General features: G+C 49.5%; 1 protein-coding gene across 1 annotated transcript in view; it reads left to right on the top strand.

Annotated features, from left to right (window-relative positions):
• The window catches only part of FSTL4 (follistatin like 4), a gene marked incomplete at its 3' end in the record, with an annotated part of 324,199 nt that overhangs the window by 162,250 nt on the left and 142,306 nt on the right, over positions 1–19,643 (top strand). The window contains exon 4 of the mRNA XM_079773030.1: positions 180–428. Coding sequence (XP_079629156.1) covers positions 180–428 — 249 coding nt within the window. The remainder of the gene's footprint in view (positions 1–179; positions 429–19,643) is intronic.

Here is a 19,643-nt window from a genome sequence, read left to right as displayed (position 1 = left end):
CACTGCTCTTGGCACCCACAGCCACCTCCTGTTGGAGGGAAGGGACTCCCTCGGGCACCCGAGCCCCCAGGCCCCGGCCTCACAGGCAAACGGAGCCTCTGCTTGCCAGGACTTGAAAGAGCCGCCAAGGACCCCACCCGAGTGCCTGCAGCTGACCTCTGTGTTTGTATGCCTGGCAGGGCTCTCCAACTACGACGGGCTGCGGTCCTCCTGCGGAAAGAAGCTGTGCGGCCGCGGGAGCAGGTGCACGCTCAGCCGGGAGACGGGGGAGCCCCAATGCCGGTGCCTGGAGGCCTGCAAACCCAGCTACGTTCCCGTGTGCGGCTCCGACGGGAGGTTTTATGAAAACCACTGTGAGCTCTACCGCGCCGCCTGCCTGCTGGAGAAGAAGATCGTCATCGCCCACAGCAAGGACTGTTTCCTGAAAGGTAGGAAGGTGGCTTCGTGCCCCTATGGTTTGGGCTTTGGGGGTGGTTCTTCTAATGCCCTTCTGACCACTGACCCGGTGCGCTGAGTTTATAGGTTCAAGTGTAAAGGCAATAGAGAAAGAGGAAGGCTGGGGCCTTCGCAGCGTGGCAGCGGTGGCATTTTGGAGATACAGGTTCTGTTGTGGCCACCTGCCCTCGAAGAGCAGGATCCAGGGAGGCCCAGTGGTGCCCTGGCTGCCATGGGACACAGAGGAACCAGGCCACGAGGTGGTGCCCAGGCCTCTCACTCACATCGGGGTGCTGATAGGGCCTGCACGTACCCCCTGGACAGAGTCTCATGAATCAGGACCATCTGTGCATAGCATGTGTCCAGGTGGACACCAGCACAGTGAGTCTCAGCATGTCAGGCTCTCGAACTGTGGCCTGGAGTAGTCGCTAGTGGAACAGCACTTCATGCCTGGCCTGGCCTGGCCAGAACACCCTGAGCAAGACAGGGAGGCCCTGAGTGGACATCAGAACATGTCTGTGGAGTCGAGGCCAAGGGGTCCGTGCTCCGTGCTGGGGTTGAGTCAGAAGAGAAGGGCAGTGGCAGTTACCGCTGGAGGGATAGAGCCTCGGGCAGGGCCTAGGGCTCTTCACACCTGATCCATTCTCAGCACCTGGCACAGTGCCTCGCACCAAGGAGGCACTCAGTGGCTCACAGATGCCGGAAGGTGTGAGAGTTAGAATGCAAATTCTTGTGTTGATGTGGCCCCAATGAATGGTACATGGTACATGGTACACAGTGTGACAGGCGTGTTTCAGCAGTGGAGCACAGGTCTGTGGTTCCTGCAGCTTTTGCCCATGCCACTTGCACTCACGGCCGTGGGCTGTGGCAGCAGGGAGCCCGGGAGCACTTGGGCTCTGGAAAGCCAAGTTTATCCCTGATGGGAACGGTCTTGGGCACTTTCATGGCTGTGCTTATGACGCTAATGCTGAGGTGCTCCAGAAATCATGAGGCACGTTATGGAAATGAGGCCAAAATGAGCCCAAGAAAAATGTCCCTGGTCCGGGAGCACTGCCCGGCCGCGAGCCTGCGGAGTCCCCAGCAGCGGTGAGCTCTGAAACACTTGACCGGCTGCTCTGGCTGTATTGGCCGTGTTGAATTTTATAGACTGATGTTCCGTTCTCCAGTTTCCAATATGGCATCTTCCTGAAGGTTTTCATTTCTGCCTCAGAGTATGCACAGCCTCCCTCCCCATCGGTTATTCAAACAGCATTTCTCATGTCACGCGAGGGAAACACAGCCACCACAAAACCCAGGAGGGATGGGGTGCGGGGCGAGCAGATTCGGGTTCTGTTTCATGCTGATTGACTTTACCCACAAAATCCTCCTGATGTGTTGAGTTTTGCACAGATTTCGTGAGTCCCCACCCAGGCAGTATGGAGGGCCACTGGCCGGAAGGTCCCTGTCAGTGGGGAGCAGGACTTGCGAGGCCCCCAGAGGTTGCAGCTCAGCTCTGCCACGCCCCAGCTGTGTGGTCTTGGGTGCATCACGCCACCTCTCTGGGCCTTTTCTCAGATGTAAATTCAAGGCTCCCAGCAGTACCCGCCTACGCTGTGGAGAAAAGTACATGAGATGCTCCCAGAAACCACTGAACATGTGTGGGCAGTTACAGGTGTTGGTATCAATGACACCTGTTGTCATCCTGCATCTAATCCAGTGCGGCCTCAGGCCTAGAGCAGGGCGATGCATAAACTGTGCAGGGTCCTCAGAGGCAGCAGCAAGGCTCTGCCCAGCAGGGCTTGGCAACGTGTCTGGGCCCAGGTGGCCTGTGGTAGTTGGAAAGCGGGTGTGGAAGGCACTGAGTCGGCCTGACGCTGTCCCGGAGACGCCCTTCCTGCAGGCCTGGCCCGTGGGTCGGGCCCCACGGAGAAGCCTTCCCAGCCTCAGGCTCGGGGTCAGCTCCAGGCCTGGCAGGTGGGGGTGGGGGTGTCTCGGAAGAAAGGGGGGTGTAAAGGACAACTTCCCACAGTGCTGCCCCCACGATGGCAGGGCAGTATTTAATACCATCTGGAGCTCCTTGATGATCATATATCTTTTGTCCCAAATCACCAGGGCGTTATTAATACAGGAAACTTAGAAACATCTTCCCCCCCCCTCCCCTGCAAATAAAAATTCTAAAATCATCTGTTCCATTCTCTAGTCCTGCCAGACTTTACAAAGAGAAGCTATGACTTCCTTCTCTAGGGTTTTATCTGTCTCCAGAAGTCCTTACGGGGAGGGGGCGGCGTTCACACCCCGTGGGGACACAGGGCCTTGCCACTCTGCAACCATCTCAGCCCCATTTACAAGAGAACTTCTGGTACCAGTGGCCATGTCAATGGGGTGCCTTGTGAACTCAAATATCACATCATTTAGGGATCATTAGCATGTGAGAAATCAAAACTGAACTCCGAATCGTTGCCTCAGCTGGGCTTTGCAGCCTGGGCACCAGCTCTCCGGAAGTCCCAAGCAGGGTCTCTTGCCGAAAATCGGGGGTTCAGAGGATATAGGATGTGGTATCTCTTTCTTCTGGTGGCAAAATTAGAGTCATAGTTGTTCTCAGCCCCAAAGACCGCCCGCGAATACCAAGATAGTGGGTGGGATTCTCTGTAACTTTCACTGCTTATAGTGTTTTAAAAGTTGTCTTGTGACACGGGTTCCTATTTGTGTACTAGTTGGCGCTTTTTAAATTATTTTCCTGACTTGGTTTTGAATTCACGCTTTATCTCCCTACGCTGTTCTGTTCGAGAAGACATTGCCTTTCAGCAGTCACTCACCACGCCAGGGCTGTATTATCCCAGATGATACAATGTCATAGCCGGGCAGTTTTCCAAACAAACCATGAAATTATGGAAGAAAGGAGCCTCTTAGGGGTTCAGTCGTAAACGGACCTCAAGCTTCTCATCCCACGTGCTGTTGTAGGTGCTTCAGAGGGGGGTTTCCAGGCTCATGAAAACAGAGGAAATGATTTTCATTTTTGACAAAACAAATTACTATAGGCTCACCCACAGATCTTTTGCTGTTACTAAACACAGGAATAAAAACCCAACCTTTTGTTGCATTAGCAGAACAGCTAGATCTTACTGCCAAAGAGACCTCTTTTTTCTCTTCTTGTTGGTACTCTGAGTCTTGGTGCTTTAGGAACGTAAATTAAGCCCCAGGCCTGCAGGGCATTTCCGCACTTCCCACCAGTTACCTCTCCAGCTGCAGACCCAGCTCCCCAAGGTGTGTGCGATCCTGGCACAGCGCCCTGTCTGGGCAGGGGTGTTAGGGGGTTGGGTTTCACTCTGTTGGAGCGGGTCCCTATCGCAGGGAGGTGCTGGGGCCTGCGGGAGCAGCATGGGGGCGGAGGGGGCAACAGGCACAAACTCAAGGGCACCAGCTTTAGATCCATCATGGAGCCATACCACACCTCTTTGGATGAGGCATGTGAGCTCTCTGCACCTCACTTGCCTCATCTGTAAAATGGGAATGATAATTCTACCTACCTCAAGGAGCAGTGCCCCACCCAGAGTGAGCACTCTTCTCTAAGCGTAATCGACAGCAGTCAGGTTGATGGTGATGTTGTTGCAAATATCAAAGCACATTTGAGGGACGGATACAAGAGGCCGAACGAACCCTGCCCGCACATGCAACGCCGTATACGGGCTAAGCGATCGGGGTGGTGGGTACTCCAGCGAGCCAGCCAGGTGAGAGAAGAATGTTGGTCGTCATTTATTTAACGGATGACTGGGATTTGACCTGCAAATGATCAAACTTAAACCACCTTCTCCAACTGCCTTGCTTTTTGAAAGAGATGTAATGAGTGGTCCAAGCTCACCTAGCAAGTTATGAGAGAAAGAAGGGGAGAATCAAGAATTCTGATTCCAGGTTTAGAGCAGGTTTCTGGAATGAATGAAAGGCTCTCAGGAACTGTCAGCTGAGCCTGAGGGAGGGGTTGTCTGCCTGACTGAGAAGGGGAACGTCTAGGGAAAGAGCTGGAGAAGAGACATTCGAGGCGTATCTCGAAGGGTGAGCGCGGGCGTCCTAGATGCCGGCAGGAAGTGCTGCGGACCCAGGGGAGAGCCGGTGGTCAGAAGGCAGGTCCCAGCGGGGAGTGCAGCTGGGGGTACACGCGGACAGGCGGGTAAGGGAGAGCTGAGGAGGCCTGTGTGCCAAGCCGACCAGGTGTCAGGTAAGCTGCTCCAGCTTCCCCATTCCCCAGACAGGCACCTCGGGCCCGGAGAGCACTAAGCAGTCCCTGCCCATGTCCCGCAGGCCCCGCCACTGCAGCCCGCCCTTCTCAGACACCCGCAGCTGTGGGGCTGTTTGTCCGGCAGGCATGTTCACAGCAGATGCGATGGCCTCGTCCCGTTCCCCAGGAGGCTTCCTGGTGAGGAGGGAGAGCTCCGAGCCATGGTGGGTGGGAGGCTCCGAGGCGCTGGGCTGGGGTCCCAGCAAGAAGCCCAGCCCGGGCTTCTCCTGGAAAGGGGGCTGTCATCCCAAACGCACAGGCCTCCAGACATCAGAGCACCAGGCCCCGCTGTCCTCTGGGGAAAGAGCTGCCGGAGGAGCCCAGGACAAAGCAGCAGTGACCCCTCACACCTGGCCTGGCTTCTTGGCACTGGCCGCCACCCTCCAACCCTTTCTCCTGTTTCCATTTTCTTCCAATTGTCCTTCCCCCCCTGGCCCCACCCACATTCTGTCCTGAGGCCACTGCTGCCCTGCAGCCACAGCCACTGCAGAGGAATCTGTCTGCACCCAGTGTCCTTCCTGACCTTCACTTTCAGCTCCGCAGAAAAGGGTCTGGCCACTTCACCAAGCCACCAGCTTCACAGCCATTATTGACTGTCTGCTGGGGACTGAGGCTGTGCAGGGCCTGGGGATACAGTATGATCGGGATGCTGGGCTGACCTGGTGGAATTGGCCAGTCCCAGCACCCCCTCTCTCTGGGCCATCATGTGGGAGCTGCTCTAGCCAGAGACACTGCCGAGACCTCAAGGGCCACTGGGAATCCTCATGGACTGTCTCCTGTCTTGCCGCCTCCCCTGTAGGTTCAGCTGGCACCCATGCAGACAGCTGCAAGCCACGGAACTGAAAGTTTACCAATAGCCCCCCATCCCCGCCCCGCCCCCAGCACAGCAGCCTCAGAACTCAGTCCTCCCATTTATAGTATCTGCTTCCAGGATCAAGAAACACAACTTAAAACAAACATGTGTATTCTTGGGATATTTCCCTCCAGGTTTCATGCAACAAAATGTCTTGGTGTGAGCACCCTGCAAATGTGGGAGAATGTTATCAGCTCAGCACGTGTGATGTGCTTCACAGAACCGCTATACTTGGGATGAATTAATTACATCCCAGTAATTAAAAAGTGCTAATAAGTTATTGAGCTGAGGAAGTCTCGCACTGCATTGATTTCACTTATGCAAACAAGCCGCAGCCTCCAAGTCACCCCCCACACACATACAGCGTCTCCTCTTCTTCCCTGACACCTCCTCATCATCATCTCCAACTCCTCGGCCACTGGCAGGCTCAGGCTCTCTCATCCTAAGCCTTGTCCCAGCATCTGGCTAGGTGCCATTCCATCTCTTCCCTTCCCTTCCCTTCTTTCCCAGGCACCCTAAGTGTCACCTGCCCTGGCTGCCTCCACTTCCCCAGCTCCCTCTGCACACTGTCCACTAGGGTCTGCGGCTGGCTGCTGTCCCCATTAAGATCACGGTCTCCTTCCCAATGTCAAATCCAGGTGCAACTTTCCAGCCCTGGTCTTACTGCATCCCTCCTGCAGTGGCACCTGTCAATCTTCTGGCAGCCCCTCCATGGCTTCCATGGTTTAGCCCCTCCTCTGACTCTTCACAGGCTCTTCCTTCCCCAGGAGCTTTATGTTTTTACTAGAGGCCCAGTGCACGAAATTCATGCACTCAGGGTCCTTCAGCCCGGCCTGTGCCCTCTCGCAGTCCGGGAGCCCTCGGGAGCGGGCCTAAGCCATCAGTCGGACACCCTCAGCACTGCTGCGGAGGCGGGAGAGGCTCCCCCCACTGATACCGTGCTCGCCATCCATGAGCCGGGCTTCTGGCTGAGCAGCGCTTCCCCCTGTGGGAGCGTACTGACCACCAGGGGGCAGCTCCTGTGTTGAGCGTCTGCCCCCTGGTGGTCAGTGCGCGTCAGAGCAACCAGTCGTTCGGTTGATTTGCATATTAGCTTTTGTTATACAGGATTGTTTTATTACAGTGCGGTTGGCATACAGTACTATATTGGTTTCAGGTGTACAACATAGTGATTTGACATTCATATGCCTTACGGAGTGATCACCACTCTAAGTCTAGTACCCACCTGTCACTGTGCAAAGTTCCAACAGCATTGTTGACTGGATTCCCTGTGCTGTGCACCGCGTCTCCATGGCTTATTCATTTTCTGTATGGAGGTTTGTACTTTTTACGCCCTGTGCCTTTTTCACCCATCCCTCCACGCCTTCTGGTGATCATCAGTTTGTTCCCTGCTTCTATGAGTCTGTTTATGTTTTGTATTTTTAGACTCCTCATACAAGTGAAATCATACAGTATTTGTCTTTCTCTGTCTGACTTCTATTACTCACCAGTAGCTTTCTACATGTGGATTCTCCTGGGGGTCCTCCTTGGCTCTCTTCTCTTTCCATTCCACCCCCACCCATGGTTCCAGCCATGCCTCACATGCCAATAAGACCCAACTGTACCTTCATCCCTAGCCTCCCCTCCATATTCCCAGCTGCCTGCCTGGACCCACCCTCAAAGGCCCACCGGCACCTCAAATTCAGCGTGTCCCAAATGAACATCCACATAGGAACCATCTCCCTGTTCCCTCTGCCCTGACATAGCTCTTCTTCCTCACACAGCGTCTGCCTCAGTGATGGCAGCAACTCTCTGACACCCCAAGAAACTGACATCTTGTTGCTTCCTCCTTGCATCTGAGCCCCTACTCCAAAACCCTGCCAAGTTTACTTCCTTATCATTTCTTCATCCCACCCCTCTCTCCTCTACCTCTTCTGCTGCCACATACATACATCCCACCACCATCTCTCACCTGGATGACCTCTATGTCCCCCAAGCTATCCTCTCAGCTCCTGGTCAGATAGTTCTTCAAACCATCCTTGCATGTGGCTTTAGGAGTGAGCTTTCCAAGACATAACTTTGACCATGGCACTCTCCTGCTTGAACCCTCTGTCTGTCACTCAGCAAACATATACCTCCTGTGAGCCAGGTCTATCCCGGGCGCCGGAGGTACAGCAATGTACAGAACAAACTTCCTGCCCTCACATCATGCGTCGTCTTATGGGAGAAACTAAGCAAGAGGAAAGTGCGCTACGTGGTAACAGATGCCATGGGGAGGAATAAAGCCAGGAAAGGGGTTAGTGAGAGCTTCTTGTAGTTGTTGTTTTGCTTTAATTTAATTTAATTACAGTTTACATTCAGTATTATTCTGTATTAGTTTAAGATGTACAGCATAGTGGTTAGACAATCATGTACTTTACAGAATGATTCTCCCCCCCTCCCCAATATTTCAGGTACTCACTTGGCCCCATACATAGGTATTATGACATTATTGATTATACTCCCTATGCTGTAATCTATATCTCTGTGACTGTTCTGTAACTACCAATCTGTACTTCTTAATCCTTTTACCTTTTTTACCCAGTCCCCCACCCCTTCCCCTCTGTCAACTGTCAGTCTATTTCTGTATCTATGAGTCCATTTTTATTTTGTTTATTTATTTTGTTCGTTAGATTTCACATATAAGTGAAATCATATAGTATTTGTCTTTCTCTGACTGGCTTATTTCACTTAGCATAATACCCTCTAGGTCTATCCATGTTGTCAAAAAAGATAAGATTTCATTCTTTTTTGCAGCCTAGTAGTAGTCCATTTTGTATATGTACCACAACTTTTTTATCTACTCGTCTATTGATGGGCCAGTAAGAGCTTCTAATATGAGAAGTGACATTTGAGCAAAGACCTGAAGGATGCTGGGAGAGTACTGAGTGAGGCATTTGCATCTCTGGGAGAAAAACATCCCAGCAGAAGGAATAGCAGGTGCAAAGCCCCTGAGGTGAGAGCTTGCCTGGCATGTTTGGGGATCAACAAGAAGGCCAGGGTTCCTAGAGCAGAGCCAGGAAGAGGAGAGGTCCAGGGGAAGTTAGAGGGGTGTTGGGATAGGTCCTCCACATAGGGCCGTGTTGGTAAGTGGAAGCCCAGACTCTTAGCCACTGTGCTCTATTGTCACTTAATTATTCCGCAATGCCCACCAAGGGATTGCCCTGAGGGGACCAGCCGAGGAGCTGTGAGGATCCGCCATGGCTGGAAGAGAAGACCTGTCCAGGAGCTCAGGGCCAACATCTATGTTCATTCTTTATCTGAGATAAACCCGCCGGGCCCAGGGGATTTCCTCTGTGAGCCCCAAGCCAACCAAGGTGCTATCAGAACTACTACCAAGAGGAGGGTCCCCTTCTGTTACAACCTCCTGTCAGCTTGCCAGTGGGAATTGTGATTTCTCTTTCATCCCTAGCTCACCAGAGATGTTCCACTCACCTTCAGAGGAATGCACAAATCGATGGTTATTTACTAAACCGGACAGATGCAGTCCCTCAGAGGTCCTGAGGGAGAGCATGGGAAGCCCTAGTCAGAGACCCTCCATGCAGTATGAGGCAGGGGGTCCCAGCCAAACTGATGGTAGATTCATAACAAGGACCCTGCTCGGAGGACATGGTGGATTCTCTGTGGTGGGGGGCCATCGAGTGTGTTGAGGGAAAATGAGGAAGGAAAGGGACAGAAGGGGGCAAGGGAGGGGGCTACTTGGAGCCTCCTGCCCCCCAGGATTCTCCCCAGGAGGCTGCTTGAAGAAGATGCTGCATGGGGGCAAGGGGTGCCCTGGGCTCAGACTGCTGAGAACCACTTAGTGGAGCCCATGGCCAACACTTGGGAGGCTTTGAGTGATGGTCAGGAGTGAAATGTTTAATTACTGGAGCGAGGAGAAGTTGATTTGGGACTTCTTTAAGGTTTTTCCCTTCTTGCACCTTCAATTAAGATCAAGGTCCCCGTGTAGCAGCCGCTAAATGACACTGCACATTGAATCTCCGTGCTCAAGCGGTTTATCTAATTACCTGCGTGACAAACTCCCCAGCTGTCACACCAGCCACAACTCAAGCATGTTGACTCTGGGTGCCTGCCTGAAAGTTGTTCTGTGTTAATAACAGGCCAAGGAAAGGACTCCCATATCCTTTTGTACACGTGGAATCCCTTTGAGGTTCTCCCGTTGCCTGGTAGAGATTTGAGGAGTCGAAGGGGCCAGCAGTAGGAAGGGCAGTGGGTGCAGGAGGTGAGCAGAGGCCTGGAGGTCAGCCTGTTCTTGGCTCTTGAACCGCCCCCGCCCCCTCACCCCCAGGACCTGCAGAAGGTATGGCTGCCCAGCCTCTCTCCCTGCATTTTTGGACAGTGAGCAGTGTGTTTGAACCATATTTTTTCCCAAAAAAAAATAAAGGGAGGAACACTTACCACTGAGACAAATTAACTGAAACAAATCAGGGGAGTTGGGGATACAGACCCACCAGTGTTCCAGGGAGAGGTAGGTGACGGCTAACCTCCACCAGCAGAGTGTCTGCGTGGGGAACATCCCCGCAGAGCAGGCTCGCCAAACACACAGGTAACAAGACCACACCCAACAGCCCACACTGGGCCTGTGGTATTGAGAACTCAGCCAGGAGAGCCCAGCCCTCTCCTGCATCCAGGGGTGTGGGGAACCCCCTGTAGCTCCTTATTGTGGGTGAACTTGTGCCAAGTCCTGTGCCAGGTGCCACAGAGAACCGGGTCCAGGACACGGAGTGTTCTCGAAGCCAGTGCGGGGAGGCAGAGCTGCCCTGCCACCAGCGTGGGCTCCGCGTCCTGTGAGCCCTGCCCTCTGCCTGCCTCCTTGCTGTGTGCACTTCTGCTTTGATGCACCTCGATCGCTCATTAATGAAGGTAATCGGAGTGAAACTACTTTCAAAAAGCTGCTCCAAATGCAAGCAGTAAAATCACTTTGCTTGCAGGTAATTAAAACCCCCAGAGGCAGTGAACTCCGACCACTCATTATAAGCAGGAGGGCTGAGTGGTGCTTTTGTCCTTGTAGCTGGAAGGAAGGGCTCATCGAGCAAGCGACCTCTCAGGCTTGTCTGTTTACTTGTCTCCCTTGGGGAACTTCTGTTGCCTCATCCACTGCTTGTCTTTTAGTCCACCCCCACCCACTCTGATTGGCTGGCATGTGACCCGCAGGCCTGGCGTCCAGTGGTTCAGCAAGTGCCTCTCTGAGCCCAACCTGCCCCACTCGGCCCGGCTGAATTCTCTTCCTCCCCACCTCCCCTTCTCTCTCTCTCTCTCTCTCTCTCTCTCTCTCTCTCTCTCTCTCTCTCTCTGTCTCTGTCTCTCTCTCTCTCCCCCTCTTTCTATCTAACTCCCTCCCTCTCCCTCCTTTCCTCCCTCCCTCCCTCTCTGATGACATGTTCCATTTAAATATAACAAATCTAGGCTTTCAACTGATTGGATGAGGCCCACCCACATTGTGGAAGGCAACTGCTTTATTCAAAGTCCATCGATTTAAAGGTTAATGGCATACAACAACACCATCACAGGAACACCCAGCGTAGTGTGTGATCACATGTCGGTTCCTGTGGCCCAGCCAAGTTGATGCATAAAGTTAACCCCATATCTACTCACTGCAGGCTTCCAAGTGCCTCCCTTGTCCAACCAGAGGTACAGGCCATTGGGAGGGAGGCCTGCATGAAGTCCTTCGATCGACAGGAGCCAAGCGTCCCATCTGGGCCAGGCCCTGCACAGCGGACATGCTGGCCTGTGGTCAGGGGCACACCCCATTGCCACCCCACCAGAGAGCAAGGTGCTGGCTCGGAAAGGAAATACTGTGGCCGTCGGGGCTGTGCTTCCCCTGCCCTGGGGCTGAGGATGGAGTGTCAAGCCCTTGGGGTCATTGCCCCTGCCTCCCCGTTGCAACCCACCCCACCCCCTGCCCAGCACCCAGAAATTACACAGGAAGGGCGTTGCTCTGGACCCCATCAGCCGTCACCTTCCATCACCCACCACCCTTAGGGGCGTCTTCTGCCAATGGCTATTTTCCCAGTGAAGTTATTTTCTTCCACCAGCTTAATAGTTTAAACAGTAACGGTTTGAAATTATACTTGAACGCTCAAATGATATAAGATGCAAACTTGAGGGGAGCAAAATCAAAGGGGAATGAAGGCGGGAGGTTCTGAGGTTTCTCAGAACACGGGAACGGTGCACCAATGGCGGGAAGCACGCAGGCCACAGAGGCTGCTGGTTAGATCCCAATGCGACTCCGTTCCGAGGATGCCTTTGTCTGGGAACCCCACACCTCGCCTGCCAGCTGCCAGGTTCAGAGAAGCAGGAATCAAAGTGTTTATCAGCCGCCTGGTTGGCGGGAGCGTGGGGGGAGCGGGACTGGGCGGTCCCTCCTGGAAATGGGGAATGAAGGTGCAGCGGGAGGCTCGCCTCTTAATAAGGCAGCAGCCAATTAGCAGAGCAAATGTTTGAGGTGTCCCCGCTGAGTGATGGGATGTCTGGTCCTCTCCCAGAGTCCCTGGGGCCCGTCAGTCAGGCAGGCAGGTACAGGGCGTGTTAATTGGAGAGAATCTCCTTCCAGGGAGGTGAGCCCTGGCTTGTCATTTGATGGGACCGAGGTTTGTTTTTGACAAGGATCTTTGCCTGACCCATAAAAGGACACATCCTTCAGATATCCCCTCTCCTCGGGCACTCTTTGTTTGGGAATTTCTCACCAGGGGAACCCAGAGCTGGAGGCCAAGGCTGGGAATCTGAGAACCAGGAGAAGTTCAGCAGGAGGGAGCTGCGCCGACCCAACCTGGTCCCTGGTCAGTGAGGGGGGTGTGTCTGGGGATCCCTTGCTAGGAGCCCATCACCCTGCTAGGAAGGTGTGCAGGATTGGGCCACAGGAGAGGCTGTGATGGGGGGGGGGGGAGAGCAGGGGGGGGGACATCTGAAGCTCCAAGTAGGGCAAAGTCAGGGTCAGCTGGGCTTGCCCTGAGGGGGAAGAGGTGGCCTACCAAGGGAGAGGTTCATTTCCAAATGGCCCAGCATGATGGGTCAGTAAAGGCTGCGTGGGCACGGGGGGCCGGTCCAGCTGAAGTCGGAGCCAGGTCCAGAGTTGGGGAAGCTGATTGAATATCTGCCAGGCAGTGGTCTCTTCCTCTTTTCCCTACCACCCCCTCCCCCTCGTCTTCTCATGTCCCCAATTCCACTGTCCCACTCCACCCTTCTCCCCAAGAAGACTGGCTGTGTGCCCACATATATTTAAAACAAGTGACTGAAAATAGCATGTTTCTCAGTAAACTGGGTATTCACCACATGGCACGAGCTACTAGTTTAGACTTTTTAGCAACGTAAGCAGTTTTACCAGCGTTTCGACACAGTTGAAATGGTGAGTTGTCCAGGCCCCTCTCAACATCATCACCCGGGGAACCCGGGGATGGGACCACTGCCATCTGGCGCCTCGGGTGGTCAACTCCTTATGAGCCTGCAAGTTGGTCTTTGCTTGGAGGAATCCCTCTCTCCGATTTTTCAATCACCATCTGGATTATAACTAAGTGAGCTATTTCTCAGTGTCCTTGCTCCAGGTTTAAGTGGGAGGAGCAGGAGGGGTGATGGAAGCAAACAGTCCTGGGGTAGGTGATCGTTTTTCTCCCACTGTGAAAAGGCGCCCGAGGTCCAGAGGTGCATTGGATTTGCTCCAAAACACATCCCAGGACCCCACCGAAGTGCTGACTCACACCACGCCTCCAGCATGAGTCAGCGGAGGCCGGGCCCAGCAAAGTCACTTCCACACCAGCGTCGATAGTCATCGCTGATGGGGAACAGGAGGTGGAGAGTGGGGAGAGCTCTGGCTCACTCTTCTCTGGGGTTCCCACTCACACTTCAGTCAAAGTCACGTGTGAGACCACGTATATGATGGTACAGACACTTCCATCGGACAGTTCCCGGGGGGGGGAGGGGGGGGGGAGTGCGCTGGAGAAGCAGGAATCCACATTCCCATCATGTCTAGGCCCCTCTCTAGTGCTGAGGAAAACCCTCAGGGAGGCTGTAAATCCGGAAAGCAGAACGTAAGAGCGAATGGGTTTAAGGCTAAGACTCGCGCCTGTGCTTCAGAAGAAAACAATCTCCTCCTGTTGTTAGATCTGCATTTAACATTGTGCCCACCAGACACCCTGAATATGCCAACAGGAATGATGGAGCCTCAAAAAGAAGCTGTTCTTTGAAATTTCCTATCAGAGCAATTTGAAGTTTTTAGCATAACAAAAGCAATTACATCAATCTTAACGCAAATTGCTTCTTAATGATCAAATGTTCATCCCTGGAGCCTCCAAGTGTTTAGGAATATTCACAAAATTAGTATTTTATACACAAGACTAAAAGAATTTACATTTCCCCCCAAGGTTTCTGCACTGGGCCCAGGTATGGGCCTGGGTTAACAAGCATGTGTGCACAGAAACCTTCATTTTCTTCTATGTCCCGTAGGACAGTCGTAATCAAGTAATTGAAAGATAAAAGACAACACCTCCCTCCACTGAACTGCAGGTTCCAGGTCTGCCTTGCTCACGCAGTGGGCCTGGCACAGGGCGGGCGTGGAGGAAGCCTGTGGTAAGCACGTGCTCGGGAGAGGGAGGGCTGGTGAGGAAGGGAAGGGAGCAAGCCTGTTTTCACCGTGGTCCGCGGAGCAGCAGTTGATTGCAGGCTGAGGAGGGACTGAGAAAACCTCAACAGGCCCCCGCTCTGCTGCTCAGCTGCCAGGTCACTTGTCGCATTTCGCTCCCACAGCCTCCCTCTTCCTCCCTGGTCAGGCCCTGACCTGGGTGCACCCACCTGCCGCTCTGGCCCACGGCACATCCGTACGATTGGAAAGGAGGCCACCTATTGGACACAGAATCTTCTTCTTCATTTTTTTATTATGAAACATGACAGACAGAAGGGATACAAAATGTGTATGTATGACTGAAAGAATAATCATTGAGAGAAGAGCCCTGTGTTAGGAATTAGGCTGTGCTTTAGGAACACCCTTGCCCTTCTGTACCTCGCCCCCACTCTCATCCTCCTCCCTGCCCTGGGGCGGCCTCTGTCCTTTCTGACTCCTGTGGTCATCATGTTGTGGCGTGTGTTTTTTTAGTAGTCGTCTCACCGAAATATGTGTGGAAACATGGTTTGCTTCCTCCTGTTTTTGAACTTCATATAAATGGAGCTGTGCTGTGGGTGTTCTCTTTTGATTTGCCACTTTCACTCCATGACGCCGTATTTGTAAGACTCACCCAGGAGGAGTATAGCTGGATCTTCCCCGTTTTGTTACTGAAAATCCCCTTACGTGAATATTCCGAAATGGACCCGTTCTGCGGACAGCCACATCAGTTCCGGGTGGGGCTGTTCCAAGCGATGCCGCTAGCATCCCTCTCATCCCTGGGGGTCCCTGTGCCGGCTCCAGTGCCGATGCCCACAAGTTCCTCCTCGAGTCCCTCCAGTGTGCATCCCGAGGCACTGCGCTCCTAGCCTCACTTTTGTTTTCCAAACTCATTGGCCAGTTTACCTCAGAACAGCAGCGTGTGAGAGTCCCCACACTTCACTTACTAACCCTAATGACAGCTAAACATTTCTCATTTTTGCTGGCCCGGTGGGTATGCAATGGTATCTCATTGTGGTTTAATTGATAGTTTCCTGATTACTAAGAAGACTAAGCATCATTTCACTTGTTTATTGACCATTTCGATTTCCTCTTCTCCGCAGTACCTGCCCAGTGTTTCTATTCAGTTGTCTGTCTTTTCTGTGTTGATTGGTAGGCGTTCTTTATGTATTTTGGATACTTAGTCTTTGTTGATTACATTTATTATAAACATATTCTTCTAATGATAGCTTGACTTTTTACTTTCGGTTTCATTTTAAGGATACAACTTCTTAATTTTAATGTAGTTGACTTTATCAAATGTTTTCCTCACATTGCAACATATAAGTGTATCAACGCAACACGTTGTACACCTTAAACTTACACAATGCTATGTGCCAATTATATCTCAATTTTTTAAAAGTATCTTATCCCTCATGGTTAGTAGATTTTGCGTTTTTTAAAATAAATCTTTCCATCCCCCAAAGCCCTACAGCTTGTACTTTATAATGTCGCTTTTTACGTTTAGTTTTTCTTAATATAAGAGCTTTCTTGAGACATAATTCATGTTATCATTCAATTAACCCATTTAAACTGTACAGTTCAAGTTTTTAACATATCCACAGCGTTGTGCAATCATCTCTATAAACAATATTAAAACATCTTCAGCACCTCCACAAAGAAACCCTGCCCCCATTAACCGTCACTCTCCACTTCCTCCCTTACCCCCGCCCCCAGCCCCAGGCACCACTGCCCTAGCCCTAGGCAAACCCTAATCTCCTGTCTCTATAGGTTTGCCTATCCTAGACACTTAGGACAATATGTGGTCTTTGTGACTGGTTTCTCTCACTTAGCATAATGTCTTCAAGATTCATCCATGTTGTAGCCTGTATCATACCTTATTCCTTTCTATTTGCAAATACAATTTCATTGCTTGGATATACCAAAGTTTATCCACTCATCAGCTGACAGACACTTGAGTCATTTCCACTTTGGGGCTATTATAAAGATGTTGCTACAAACACTTATGTACAAGTTTTTGAGTGAACATATCATTTCTCTTGGGTAATAATTAGGAATAGAATTGCGTATGTTAACTCTATTTTCAACCTTTTGTGGAACTGCCAAACTGTTTACAAAGTGACTGCACCATTTTACTTTCCCACCAGCAATGTATGAGGGTTCCAGTTTCTCCATATCTTTGCCAACACTTGTTATTATCTGTCTTTTTAATTTCAATCAGCCAAAAAGGTGTGAAGTGGTATCTCATGTGATTTTAATTGGCGTTTTCTTGGTGAATAATGATATTGAATATATTTTCATGTGATTATTGGTTATTCACATATCTTCTTTGAAGAACTGTTTATATCCTTTACTTATTTTTAATTGGGAAATTTGTTTATTATTGAGTTGCAAGGGTTCTTTATATATTCTGGACCCAAGTCTCTTATTAAATACATGCTTTGCAAATATTTTCTTCCATTTCTTGGGTACTCTTCACTTTTTTTGTTATCCTTTGAAGCACAAAAGTTTTTTAATTATGATGAAATCTAATTTATTTTTTTCTTTTGTCAGTTATGCCTTTGGTGTCATATTTAAGAAGGCATTGCCTAGCCCAAGTTCACAAAGATTTACTTCTTTTTTTTTTCTAACACTCTTATAGTTTTAGTGTTAACATTTAGATCTTACATTAACTTAAGTCCATTTTGAGTTAATGTTTATTGTGACATAAGGGACCAATATCATAATTTTACATGTATCCCAGCACCATTGTTCTTTTGCAAGATTATTTTGGCTATTCTGAGTCCATATGAAATTTTGGATCAGCTTGTTAATTTCTGCAAAGCAATCAGCTGGGATTTTGAGGGGTATTGCATTGAATGAGTAGGTCAGTTTGGGAAGCACAGTATTGCCATCTTAATAGTATTAAGTCTTCTGATACGTAACCATGGGATGTCTTTCCATTTATTTTGATTTTCTTTAATTCTTTTAACATATTTTTTGTTGTATGTGGAGTATACTGGTAAGTTGTGTACCTCCTTAGTTAAATTTTATCCTGCAGTATTTTTTCTGTTTGAATCTGTTGTAAGTGAAATTGTTTTCGTATTCTCAGAATGCTTACTGTTAATGTATAGAAATACAACTGATTTTTGTATATTGATCTTGTCCCCTGAAAACTTGCCAAACTCATTTATTAGTTCTAATAGTTTTTTTATTGGCTGATTTAGGATTATCTCCTTAAAAATAATGAATGAAATAAAGATAGATAGTTTTACCTCTTCCTTTCTGATCTAGTTGCCTTATATTTCATCTTCTTGACTAATTGCCTGGCCAAAACCTCCAGTGAAAGCAGACATCCTTGTCATGTTCCTGATCTTAGCACTCAGTTTTTCACCATTGAGTATGATGTTAGCAATGGCTTTTCTATAGGTGTCCTATATCAAATTGAAGAGTTCCCTTCTTCTACTTTGTTGAATGGTGTATTTTTTAATAAAAAAAGAGTGATAAATTTTATCAAATGCTTTTTCTTCAACTATTGAGACGAATATGTGGTTTTGTTCTTTTTTTCTATTGATATTATATATTACATTAATTGATTTTCATATATTAAACCAACCTTGCATTCCTTGGATAAATTCCGTTTGGTCATAGTGTATAATATTTTTAATATGTTGCTGGATTTGGTTTGTTAGTATTTTGTCAAGGGGTTTTTTGGTATCTATAATCATAAGATATATTGGTCAGAGGTTTTATTTTCTTGTAATGTCTCATTTTGGTCAGGGTATACTGGTCTCATAGAATGAGTTGGGAAGTGTTCCTTTCTCTTTATTTTATGGATGAGTTTATGAAGAATTGGTATTAATTATTTTAAAATGTTTGGTAGACTTCACTAGTGAATCCTTTAGATCCTGTGCCTCCCTCCCTGGGCAAAGTCTCTAAGCCACTACTCCAGAGCTTGGAGCAGGGATAGTGGCCCAACTTTTACAGAGTGACACCCTAGTTTATGAGTGGAGTGCTGGATGGGGATGGTAGCCTCCAGTCTTCTCATCTTGCCTCTCCCGGCATGGAATCTCTATCTTATGAGTGGGCTGGGTTGAAGGCATTTGGGGTCCCAGTGGCCTTGGCCTGCCTTGCCAGCAGTAGAGCTTCCATCCTGTGAGTCAGGGCTGTATGTAATAAGGGAGCCTCAGATCCCTCAGCTGCACTTGCTTGGAATGTAGCCTATGCAACAGGGAGCTGGAGGGATGAGAAATGCCGGTGTCCTCCCCTCCCAAGGAGATATTATAGACCTGAGTGGGAGCTCTGTCTCCTGGGCCACTCCCATTTACAGGGGCCTTCCCTCACACTTAGCTGGCAGGGGACAGGGAGTCAGGAGGCCATGGCTCAAGTAAGAGTCACTGTTCTTACTAAGATTTAGTGGATTTTCCTGGAAAAAATGATTTTTTTTTAATATATATATATATATATATATATATATATATATATACACACACACACACACACACACACACACACATATATATACACACACATATATATATATATTTTACATATGTGTCCTTATTCCACCCACCCCCATTACCCCCCACCCCCCACTTATGGCCCACCCCCCTGTTGTCTGTGTCCATTGATTAGGCTCATATGCAAGCACACAAGTCCCTTGGTTGATCTCTCCCCCTTACTCCCACCGACCCCCACTAAATATCACATGATCTCACTCATTTGTGGAATATAATGAATGGCATAGACTGATGAACAAGGAAAAATGATTCTTTATGTGTTGCATACCCTTAGGACAATTTCCAGGCACTTTAATTGGTTCGTGTTTGGTTTCTTTCATCATTTTATCAGTTTTGGTCACTTTGGGAAGCAGGACATGTTGTCATTACAGAAGTGGAATCCCATGTTCACCTTTAAGTCTACCCGGAAGTAGTTTTTGTGACTGTTGTAAAGTAAAGACCAAGTTTTTTGGTGTCTTGGTTGTTGTTGTTTTTTTTTACCTGGATGCCAATTTGTGTTAGCATCGTTTACTAAAAGTCCTTCTATTCCCCCGGGCATCTACAATAACACCTTAGTCTAGCAGCAAATGCTCACTCATATTTTCAGTGGCCTGTTGTGGAGCCCTCTCTTCTCTTCAATTGATCTGTTCCTATACCAATACCACACTTTCTTAATTACCAGAGCTTTATAATAAGTTTTGATACCTCATAGGGCAAGTCCTTGTTTTACCTCCTTGAGAGCACCGAGGCTGTCCTCAGCCCTTTGCACCTATCTGTAAATTGTAGAATCTGCTTGTCAAGTGTGTGTACACATATGTGCATGCATGTACACATACCCTGGTAGAAATTTCATTTTTATTGTATTAAACCTATGGGTCATGTTTATTTTTGTAGCCTACCTGGAAGTAAATTTTTTGTGAATGGTATAAAGTGCAGACCTAGCTTTATTTTTATTTTTTTTAACATGGATCCCAACTTGTGCTAGGCATCATTTATTAAAAGATCTATCTGTTCCCT

The sequence above is a fragment of the Cnephaeus nilssonii genome, assembly GCF_951640355.1.
Source record: "Cnephaeus nilssonii genome assembly, chromosome: 5".
Lineage (NCBI taxonomy): Eukaryota > Metazoa > Chordata > Mammalia > Chiroptera > Vespertilionidae > Cnephaeus > Cnephaeus nilssonii.
Note: the sequence above shows the minus strand (reverse complement) of the source record. Positions and strands in the feature narration are given on the sequence as shown.